At 45.8% G+C, this 11904-nt stretch overlaps 1 protein-coding gene across 1 annotated transcript; it reads right to left on the bottom strand.

The window, feature by feature from the left end:
- Window positions 1–7344: 7344 nt before the first annotated feature.
- LOC137534336 (centromere protein T-like) lies at window positions 7345–9611 on the bottom strand. Its single transcript, XM_068255786.1, has one exon. It carries the CDS (start codon window positions 9490–9492, stop codon window positions 7498–7500), a length of 1995 nt encoding a protein of 664 aa, XP_068111887.1. The 5' UTR covers window positions 9493–9611; the 3' UTR covers window positions 7345–7497.
- Window positions 9612–11904: the final 2293 nt, after the last annotated feature.

Genomic DNA, 11904 nt, shown 5'->3' with positions numbered 1-11904 from the left:
GCACTGAGATCCCTGTTCACTTCAGCATCTCCCTCCAGAGACACACGTACCGGTTACACCTGTCCCTGGCTACCTATGCTGCGGTCACCTACCGGCTACACCTATCCCTGGCTACCTATGCTGCGGCCACCTACTACCGGCTACACCTATCCCTGGCTTCCTATGCTGCGGCCACCTACTACCGGCTACACCTATCCCTGGCTACCTATGCTGTGGCCACCTACACCTATCCTGCGGTCACCTACTACTGGCTACACTTATCCCTGGCTACCTATGCTGCGGCCACCTACTACCGGCTACACCTATCCCTGGCTACCTATGCTGCGGTCACCTACTACCGGTTACACCTGTCCCTGGCTACCTATGCTGCGGTCACCTACCGGCTACACCTATCCCTGGCTACCTATGCTGCGGCCACCTACTACCGGCTACACCTATCCCTGGCTTCCTATGCTGCGGCCACCTACTACTGGCTACACCTATCCCTGGCTACCTATGCTGTGGCCACCTACACCTATCCTGCGGTCACCTACTACTAGCTACACTTATCCCTGGCTACCTATGCTGCGGCCACCTACTACCGGCTACACCTATCCCTGGCTACCTATGCTGCGGTCACCTACTACCGGTTACACCTGTCCCTGGCTACCTATGCTGCGGTCACCTACCGGCTACACCTATCCCTGGCTACCTATGCTGCGGCCACCTACTACCGGCTACACCTATCCCTGGCTTCCTATGCTGCGGCCACCTACTACTGGCTACACCTATCCCTGGCTACCTATGCTGTGGCCACCTACACCTATCCTGCGGTCACCTACTACTGGCTACACTTATCCCTGGCTACCTTATGCTGCAGCCACCTACTACCGGCTACACCTATCCCTAGCTACCTATGCTGCGGTCACCTACTACCGGCTACACCTATCCCTGGCTACCTATGCTGCGGTCACCTACTACCGGCTACACCTATCCCTGGCTACCTATGCTGCAGCCACCTACTACTGGCTACACCTATCCCTGGCTACCTATGCTGTGGCCACCTACTACCAGCTACACCTATCCTGCGGCCACCTACTACCGGCTACACTTATCCCTGGCTACCTATGCTGCAGCCACCTACTACACCTATCCCTGGCTACCTATGCTGCGGCCACCTATTACTGGCTACTTCTATCTCTAACGTCACCAGGACTTTTGCAGGAGCAGGGTGAGCCTTTTTACAGTTTTACCCAGCGCCCCCAAAATCTCCCAGCGGCTTAATCATTAGTGATGAGCCCACGAGTAGTAAGCTCCTCGAATCCATGATTAAAATAAGGCTCGATTGCCTCAGGTGTGCGGTTGTGAGAGAGGGGGTTAGTACCTATAAGTCCGTGGTTCTCAATGCGTTCCAAACGTCTTGCACGCGTCCTATTTCATCAACTCTGCCAGACTGACTAAGTGCACTTCCTCCTTGAAGGAGGAAGTGCGCTGTGGTGAGGCTTGCAACGCAACCAATAGGACGCGTGCAAGCTGAATGGAATGCAGGGCAGACAGTAGAATCATGGGTAACTAACCCCTTGTAATCCAGCCGTTCAGCTGCGGCAACTAAGGCTCATCTGAATCACGAGTAAGCACTTGTGAGCCCATCGCTGCTGCTAACTGCTTGCTTAGCACCCAGTTCAACTGTCCTTGGATATGCAGTGCTCCACTGTCATCAGTTTGTGCAGGACAATCTGTGGTGATTTGGGAAGAGGGGGTGAGGGAGGAGGGGCAGATAAGTCATGGAATGGATGTGGGGAGGAGCTTCGATGCTGAAAATGGCCACTCCACAGGAAAATTAAAATATTTTTATTGCATATATAAACACTGATAATAAAACATCCATATTATAACTAGGCATGGTGAATGAAATGCAAGTAGTTCTGACTTGAAGAAGTATGCAAATTCTGTATGCAAATATATTCGGTTTGAAAAAGGGCCAATCACATTAATCATTGGTGGGCCTTAAGTGGTCCATTGTCAAGCTGCATACGTAATTTGCATAATGCTGCATCAAATCGGAATTATTTGCGTCTAACTGACCATTCCTTACATTACAATATATTAAAGTAGACTTAAAATAAGCACAGTCATGTGCTGAACACTATAAAAATATATACCATAAATGTTTTTGTGTATGACAACCCAGTGTGTAAATGTGAAGGGGTGATTAGTTTGTATACCTAGTTATACTTACATTTAACTTAAAGTGTACCTGAAATGGGGATACAAAGAAGAAATATATATACCTGGGGTTTCCTCCAGCCCCCCCTGGCCTGATCGCTCCCTCGTCATCCTCAGTCACTGCCTGGTCCTTCTGCAATTGGCCGCAGTAAGTCATCCAGTCGGCACAGTCCGGCTGAGCGCGCTCCCTCGTCTCACTCCTTTCACTGGGAGTGATCTTCGCTTGTACACTAGTACTGCGCAGGCGTAAAACCTTCCAGCAGAGGGAGGGAGACAAGGGAACATGCGGCCTGGACACGCAGTTGGCCCCAGAGGACTTTCCGGGGCCAATGGCAGTGACTGAGGATGACGAGGGAGAGATCAGCACAGAGGGGGCTGGAAGAAGCCCCAGGTATTTATATTTCTTCTTTGTATGCCAATCTCAGGTGCCCTTTAACATTTGATCATTGCACACAACCTAGTGGGTATCTCATAATTCCAGGAAGTTGTTAATGTACTTTACAACCAATGTGTTGGCAGTAGCCCATAAACTAAACTCTTGGAATTTTTAATACTTTGTAGCTGGTTAAAAAAAAAAAAAAAAGGACTTCTGAGCTGTGTTTACCCGCTACAACCTATAACCAAAGTAGGGAATAGGAATGGTCATTGAGGTACAAATAATTCCAAATTGATGCAAGATTATGGATTACTTTTATGCAAATGAATGCAGACTGGAAATGGATTCATTAAGTGCATAAACTGTTGCACCTAATTGGTTCTTTCCAAACTGCATAAAATTGGCATCAACTTGGAATTATTAGCATCTCATAGATAGGGATGATCACTGATATGCAGATACTTCTGGAGTTTATGCAAATTTATATGCAAATATATGCAGCTTGAAAATGGGCCAATCAATTTAAACCTGGGTGGGACTTGATTGGTCCATTTTCAAACTGCATATACTTGCATAAAAAATGACATACATTTGCATAAACTCAGAAGTATTTGCATATCATTGAGTAGGGATAATCAATGAGATGCAAATATTTCCAAGTTTATGCAAATATATGGAGCTTGAAAATGGACTAGTCAATTTAAGCCTGTGTTTAACTACCTAATGACCGCGTCACGAACAATGGGCGTGACCACGGCGGCAGCCCCAGGACCGCCTAAAGCCAACTGGCGTCAAGTCCTGGGGCCGACCACTGCAGGAGATCGCATGCATCTCCTGCTTGTTAGACGGTGAAACCGCTGTCTTTCTACAAAGTACAGCGCTGCGATCTGCAGCAGCGCTGTACTGGGGACAGCCGTGTTACGGCTCTCATAGGCTGAAGCCTATGACAGCCGATCGCGTCAGTGGCTGGCTGGGGGGAGGAAGGGTTTTCAGGAAGGGGGGAAAAAAAAGTAAATACGACATTTTATTAAAACAAAAAATATTTATAAACAAAAAAAATAACAATGGGGGGGCGATCAGACCCCACCAACAAAGCTCTCTGTTGGTGGGGTCTGATTGCCTCCATTGTTTAAAGGGGGGTAGGGGGATCACTTGTGTGCTGTTTTGTGTGGCCCTGCAGCTTGGCCTTAAAGGGGAACTGAAGAGAGAGGTATATGGAGGCTGTCATGTTTATTTCCTTTTAGACAATACCAGTTGCCTGGCAGCCCTGCTGATCCTCTGTCTCTAATACTATTAGCCATAGCCCCTGAACAAGCATGTAGCAGATCAGGTGTTTCAGTGGTTCAGACTTATAAGTCTGATCTGACAAGACTAGCTGCATGCTCGTTTCTGGTTTTAATCAGATACTACTGCAGAGAAATAGACCAGCAGGGCCGCCAGGTAACTGGTATTGATTAAAAGGAAATAAACATGACAGCCTCCATATACCTCTCTCTTCAGTTCCCCTTTAAAGCTGCAGTGGCCAATTTAGTGAAAATTGGCCTGGTCTTTAGGGGGGTTTAACACTGCAGTCCTCAAGTGGTTAAATCAATTAGTACATTTTCAAACTGCATAAATGTGCATCAATTCAGAAAAAATTGCATATTATTGATCATCCCTAGTCATAAATAGGGATGATCAAAGAAATGCAAATACTTCCGAGTTGATTAAAATTTTTACGCCGCTTCAAAATAGACCAGTCAATTTTAACCTAGGCTTACATTGATTGGTTCATTTTCAAACTGCATAGCATAAAAATTTGCATCAACCTGGAAGAATTTGCATGTCTGATCATCCCTACTCACAGACCATCCCTATCCAACAAACAGGCTCCCATCCACATTGCAGTGGTGGGTATGCTCGATATGTGCATGACTGCTGTAGTGATCAATCCCACCTCCGTAAACAGGTGTCACCAGAAGGGATGATCAAAGAAATGCAAATTCTTCTGAGTTGATGCAAATGTTTATGCAAATGTATGCAGTTTGAAACTGATTAATCCTTTTCCAAGCTGAATATATTTGCATAAACATGTGCATAATTTCAGAAGTATTTGCATCTCATTGATCATCCCTAGTCACCAGTAGTAACTATTGCAGTACTTCCCCAGAGAAAACATAGCTATGTCTGTGAAAAGCAGCTTGTTAAAGTCAATAAAAAGTATAAAGCTTTTTTACTGCTTACACAACTTGAAATTGGACCAATCAGAATAATTTCCCGCCATTTTTATTGGTCCAATTTCAAGCTGCATATAATTTACATGAAATATGAATTTTAGGCCAACTAATTTGCATCTCATCGACCATCTCTACCAACTAGCATAGCAGACTCCTGGAGATTGACCCGGAAGTAGTGCTAGCATCCTCTTAGCCCAGAATGTGACATTAATCCCCTATGGGCATGCATACAGACTATCCTGATATCTTAATATTTTTCAGGCCACTTCAGTAGAGATGCCAGTGCAGTATTTGAGGTTTGCATACATTACAGAATATTAGTGTTTAAATCAACCAATGTCTACACTTCATGTACTCTTTAAAGGGACTCTGAAGTGAAAAGAATTTGAAGGATGCCATCTTCCTTCTCTAGTAAACAATGCTGTTTGCCGGATTTATGTACTGATGCTCTGCCCAGAGTGACCATGCACATGCTGTGACTCTGGTCTGACTCCACTGGCTGTTTGTTGCAGGCGTGTGGCTCAAAAACAACAAAGGATGGCCATACACTTATAGATTTGCAGCAGATTCCACCATCAGATATATTTCTGTCAGATGTCTGTCAAGTTGAATCTGACAGGAATCTATCTGATGTGTGCCGCACACTAGGAACAGATTTCCAATAGATAGAACAGAATCAAATCTATTGGAAATTGATCTAAAGGTGGCCATACACTGGTCGATTTGCCATCAGATCGACCAACAGATAGATCCCTCTCTGATCGAATCTGATCAGAGAGGGATCATATGGCTGCCTTTACTGCAAACAGATTGTGAATCGATTTCAGCATGAAACCAATCACAATCTGTGAAGCTGCGCCCCCCTCCCCCCCCCCCCCCCATACATTACCTGATCCGGCCGGCGTGACTTCCCCAGTCTCCGCTGTCTTCTTCTCCACGCTCGGCTCCAAGTCCGGCAGGCTTCACTGAACTTCCTGTCCCGGCTTCATCAAGTCATTATTGGCGCCCGGACACACGGACTCCCTGCATTACAGGCACTGCTATTGACCTGATGAAGCGGCTGTGACCGTGAAACGCGTTGTCATCTAGTGCACCATTAAAATTATTCCCTTTTTACTTCTGATTGTCTCTATTTCCTAAAGGGACACCTATAAGGTAGGACAACCTATTTTGTAATAGTTGGATACTGCCATATAGAGTATTATATTGAACATCCTTTCCCGGTCGCCTCCTACCTGTACCCAGCAAGTTTACACCCCTCTTGTCAGTAGGGGAGATTAGGCCGATTTTAGTCGACCGTTAAATCGTTTTTTTGGAGCATCGACCACCTAAGGACCTAAAGGTCGAGTGGGGACGGTACTTTCCCACCTGCGGACACAAGTGGTTGCCTTTACTGCAACCCACGTTTGTGAGTATAATTACTGCTTTAAATAGCTATATCCAGATCCACTAACCATATTGCACCAGATTGGGCTCCCGGATCTCTGTGTTTTTTTTTCTCTTTCTACCATTCTACATGCCTAGTTGTTACACCATACAAAATGTATATACAAGACAAGACAAGACAAATAACATTTATATCGCGCTTTTCTCCTGGCGGACTCAAAGCGCCAGAGCAGCAGCCACTAGGGCGCGCTCTATAGGCAGTAGCAGTGTTAGGGAGACTTGCCAAAGGTCTCCTACTGAATTAGGTGCTGGCTTACTGAACAGGCAGAGCCGAGATTCGAACCCTGGTCTCCCGTGTCAGAGGCAGAGCCCTTAACCATTACGGATTTCCAATCTCAGCATGCCTCCTGATTATATACATATGTATTTATATTCAAGATGGTCAATGAGATGCATATAATTTCCAGTTCATACAGCATTATGCAAATTTGTATGCAAATGTGTGCCGATTGAAAATGAATCAATCTAATTCCATCTCTGCTTTTTTCAAATGGTCCATTTTTAAGCCACATAAATTTGCATAAACCTGTATCAACTCGGAACGATTTCAACCGCATTCACATTTTTGCTACTTTTTTCCATACTGTAAGATTCCCTCTGTTGAGTGCTTCAATGCTTACCAAGCACTGTTCAAAAGGTATTGTTTTAGGCCTCGTTCACATTGGGTGCGTTCAGAAACGTGTAAAAACGCATGCGTTAATCAGCGTTTCAGTGTGTTGCGCTTTTTTTAAGCATTTTAAGTTTTGCTTATTGTAGCAGTTGTCAAAGATTTGTTTTCAATTGAAAATGTGTTTTTTTTATTTAGGGGTTAAAAAAAACAACAACACATTTTCTTCCATGCACTAAAAAAAAAAAAAAAAAAAAAGCACACCCATTAACTTAGATTGATGTGCGCTTTACAGCTCAACGGGCAGAAATGTATGCAACACTACCTTTTTGTAACGCAGCGCAGAGATGTGAACCAGACACATTACATGGGAAAATCAATACCTTGCTGAATGCACAGAGCGATAGATCTGAAAAGCACACAAAATGTACCTAGTGTGAACAAGGCTTAAGGGGGGGGGGGGGGGAGTGAAGGGCCATCACACAGGAGATAAATGCACTTAAAAGGTATTTATACAATCAAGGTCAGAACAGCACAAGACAGACACAGGCATAGAAGGCTGAAGAGGTTTGATTATGAGAAATGACTGGATTTCAATATTCCCATACTGATAAACAGTTAATTATAATTTATGAATAAAGTACAAGTTACATCTTTGGAAACACCTTATTTCCTCCTGTAGCACATGGAATAAGAAGTTTTCTGGATTGTAGGGGTAAGTGTCTTTCAATAAGTACATTGAGAGAAGTAGCATCTGTCACAAAGTGTTGCCTTTTCATTAGAAGCTCCATGTCTGTAAGTGTTATGGTTTTCCTATTAGCATGAGCAGTATATGCTGCCAAATCATCACTAAGCTGATCCAAGTGCACTTCCAAACACTTCTGAATATCAGTGACGGCTTCCTTAGAGACAGGCATTTTTGCATGAAGACCAAAGATGCGTTTTACAGTGCTACTCTTGAGTGATGATCCTGCCTCCTTGGTCTTCAAATTTGTTTTCTTGCGAATGTTCTTTTCAGCAATAACCTTTTTAGGAGCTGTGAATCGAACAGTTTTCAGATAAGCTGGTGTTTCACTCACAGCTGAGAACATATGTTGCTTGTTTACTTTTGGGCGAGGTTCTTTCCTGGAAAACTCCTGATCCATGCTAGTTTCAGCCCCAAACAAATCCCTGCTACTATGGCCTGCGGAAGAAATAGAGCCATCTTCCCTGTTTAATGTTTGACGTTTTATAGATTTGTCATCTTTTTCACTCACTTTAGAATTTTCATTGGACATCCTGTGATAATCCCGCTTAGTGTTATTTTTTCCATCACTTTCAACTGAAACAGACAATGGCGATTCCTTCTCCACATTGCTTGCAGGTTCCACCAACTCATCTGCTTGGCCATATTCTGTACTTTCAGCATATTCTGCCTCTGCTACTTCAGGCTTCTGAATCCTCCAGTCTGATTCCAAAGGTCTAACATCTTCTTCTGGTACAGAAGACTTTGACAGCATTTGCTCAGTTTCAGTATATGTAGCATCTGCTTGCAAGCCTTCCCCCTCTAGTGAATGTGTGTGTAGCCTACTAGCTGTTCCAGACCTATCTGCAAATTCCTCTAGAATTCTAGAGGTCTTCAGGCTTGGAACTCCAGCTTCACTGGAAACATTCTTACTGGAGTCATCAAAACTTGCCTCCAAAGCAGTTCTGTTGTCCCTTTCATGGTCTTTCAAAACAAGACTTTTATTTACACTTTTGAGTATATTTTCTGCATCAGGGATGTTGTGTTTTGATGGTAAAGGCTGGGCATACAGCTCTGTATTTAACTCAAAGGTATGTGACTTGTCATCCATAGCTGATTCAATGAAACATTCTTGGGAACCTTTTATTAAATTATACTTATCTTCTACTCCTTGCTCAAAGTCACCTAATGAAACAAGGAATGCTTTCTTTCTTTGGCGAAGCAAAGCCTTTTTATATGCAGACTGTTCAGAGGAAAGGTCTTGGGCACCCTCAAAAGTCCTTTGCCCAAAGTTAGTTGGCTCTAATGAAGCAAAGTCTTCAGATTGCTCACTAGAAGCGTAGCTGACACCTTTGCCTTTGGTCAGGCTTTCATCCAGTTTCTTCTCAAACTGGCTAATGTCCACTCTCCTCTTTTTACGAGGATTTTTGAAGATGGCTACATTTTCTGTGGCAGGCAGATCTGGTAAACTCAGGTTTACATCACTCAAACTGTTCGTCCTCGTACTTGCTTGATCTTCCTCTTCAGTATGCTTATCAGCCTCAGTTTTGGCTCTTTGTGAAATGACAAGAGAAACCTCATCCTCAGTCTGAATGATCTTCCTCATCAGAGTCCGCGGCGTAATGGTCTCCAGCTCGTCCACAATACTGTAGGCTGGAGGCTTGTCGGGTATCTTCTTGCTCCGGAACAGCCGTCTGGACCTCGATGTCTCTGCCAGCTGTCTGGCCAAAGAGCGCCGCACTCTGCTGCTCTGGCCTGACAGCTCCAGCTCCGCCGCGGCATTGGATCGGAGGTCGCGAAGCAGCAACGCCTGCCCGACACTCTTATCAGCCGGGTGCCTGACTGCTTGCCGGACGGTCTCTGTTGCTAAAATGCCCTTCAGCAAGGACCGCGTTGTGAGATTTTCTGTGTGCTCCATTTTCCCGCACTGCGATCCACATCCACAAACCTATTATTTTCAAATCAGTATAATGCGCCGCATACTCGAAATCTCGCGATATCAAGTAACAAGGCACTGGAAAATGACGTCTGCTTATACGGCTGTTATAAGAGCCGGAAGTTATGGGGTTGTGGGTAATGTAGTTTCCGTTGCTTTCAGAGATCATAAGAATGACTGATACTTTTCACACTATCCATAATTCCCAGCAGTCCCATGGGCATTCACACATTGGGCAAAAAGGGGCATGTGCGCCCCCCCATCACCTGGCCAGCTGCTGCCTGCCGCCGCCGCCGCGTAGGGTTGCCACCTTTTGACTGAAAAAATACCGGCTTTAGGGTGTGACCTGGAGGTGTGGCCTAAAAGTGGGAGGGGTTACGACCTTTTTTCAAACATAGCACAAAAAGTTGAATATTTACAGAAATAGAAACAAATGTTAAAGGGATCCTAAAGGCAAGGATCCCTGGGGCTTCCACTAGCCCCCTGCAGCTGTCCTGTGCCCGCCCAGCCACTCACTGATGCTCCGGTTTCCCACCGTGGGTCAGTTTCGTGTTTGCCAATTCAGAGTCGGTGGGCCACTGCGCCTGCACAGCTCTGTCCAAGCATGTCCTTCGCATTCCCGTCTGCTATAGCATCCTGCGCAGGACGTTATTGTGGATGGGAATGTGAAGAAGGATACGCGTGGACATAGCTGTGCAGGCGCAGTGGCCCGCTGACCCCGAGCAGGCAAAAAACGAAACTAACCCCTGGGGGGGAATGGAGGATCGTTGAGGACCGGCGAAGGCACAGGACGGCTGCAGGGGGTAGGTAGAAGTCCCAGGTAAGTGAAACATTTTTTTTCTTGCCTTTAGGATCCCTTTAAATAGTTTAAAGAACACCTGTAAAAAAAAAAGTGCCCATGGGTGGTTGCCTCTGGAAGAGAAGGCCTCTGAATCCTAAGGCTTCCTCCAGCCTCCTCAGGCAGCCTGATCCTGCGCTGGGACAAAAAACAAAAACAATCCACGTTGCCATTGTGCGCAGCAGTAGCAGCTTCCCACTTGGGCTCTGGCGAAAATAACCAAGCCTGATCGGGTCTGCTCTACTGCGTGAGCCGAGCGGGAAACTGCTAGTGCGCATGCACACATGCAAATAAGCAGGCAACATGGAGATCTTGGGGGGAGGTCCTAGCGCTGGAACGCCCCTGCCGAGGACAGGGGAAGCCCTATTAGGATCCAGAGGCTTCCCTTTACGAGGTAAATAACTCCAGGGGCACTTTTTTCCCTACAGGCACACTTTAAAAGTGCCCATTAATTATACAATTCCACAGCTGATCAATCATTTCCAATGATAATCGATCAGAAACAATCGGTTGTGCCCATTATCGACCGAATTACTGATAGCCAAGTCGATCAGATTAATAGAATCGACCCGTTTTTGGGATTGATTCCAATGCAATTAGCAAGCAGGAATTCGGCCATTAATGGGCATGACCAATTGTTTCTGACCGATTACTGTAGAAATGATCGATCAGCCACAGAATTGTATCATTAATTGGTACATGTACCTGAGATCTCGGAAGAAGATTTTATACTCACCTGGGGCTTCCTCCAGTCCCATGAGCACCGAATCGTCCCTCAACATCCTCCCAAGTGCCTCCATTTGGATGCAATCAGCCCCGGTAATCTGGCTCAGTCGCATCAGTCGGCTCTTCTGCGCATGCACAGAGGGGCTGCACATGCACAGAAGACCCCAACTTGCCACGACTGAGCCAGTTACCAGGGCTGATTGCAGCTGAACAGAGGCACCCAGGAGGACAGCAAGTGTTATGGGGCTGGAGGAAGCCCCGGGTGAGTATAAAATCTTCCTATTCTGAGATCTCAGGTACACTTTAAAAGTACCTAAACCGTTTGAACTAAAATGAGATTCTCTCACCTTCTCCCACCAGCCGCCTGCAGACGGTCCTCAATGGTCCTCTATTACCCCGCTGCAGGTTAGTTTAGTTTTTGCCGACTTTTTGCCGTGCCCACCCATATACTTCGCATTTTCCTCCGCAATAGAAGGGGAATGTGAAGAAGGATATGCATGGCCAGGGCTGCGCAGGCGCAGTGGCCTGCTGACTTTTAGTCAGCAAAAACTAAAATAACCTGCGGTGGGGGAACAGAGAATCATTGAGGAGCGGCGTGGGACAGGACGGCTGCAGGGGGCTGGGAGAAGCCCCAGGTAAGTGAATGTCATTTTAATTCAAAAGGTTTAGTTTCCCTTTAAAAGTCTGGAAGGGAGGATAGGGGCTGATGGAGGTTTGGGGAGAGAGAGAGTGTAAAGACAGGGAAAGTGACTGTGTGTGTGTTCACTCTACCTGCTGGACAGGGTCAGGTCATTTGGATGCTCCTTTCTCCTTGCTGTCACACAGCATAA

This window comes from Hyperolius riggenbachi, chromosome 10 (assembly GCF_040937935.1).
Source record: "Hyperolius riggenbachi isolate aHypRig1 chromosome 10, aHypRig1.pri, whole genome shotgun sequence".
Taxonomy (NCBI): Eukaryota; Metazoa; Chordata; class Amphibia; order Anura; family Hyperoliidae; genus Hyperolius; species Hyperolius riggenbachi.
Note: the sequence above shows the minus strand (reverse complement) of the source record. Positions and strands in the feature narration are given on the sequence as shown.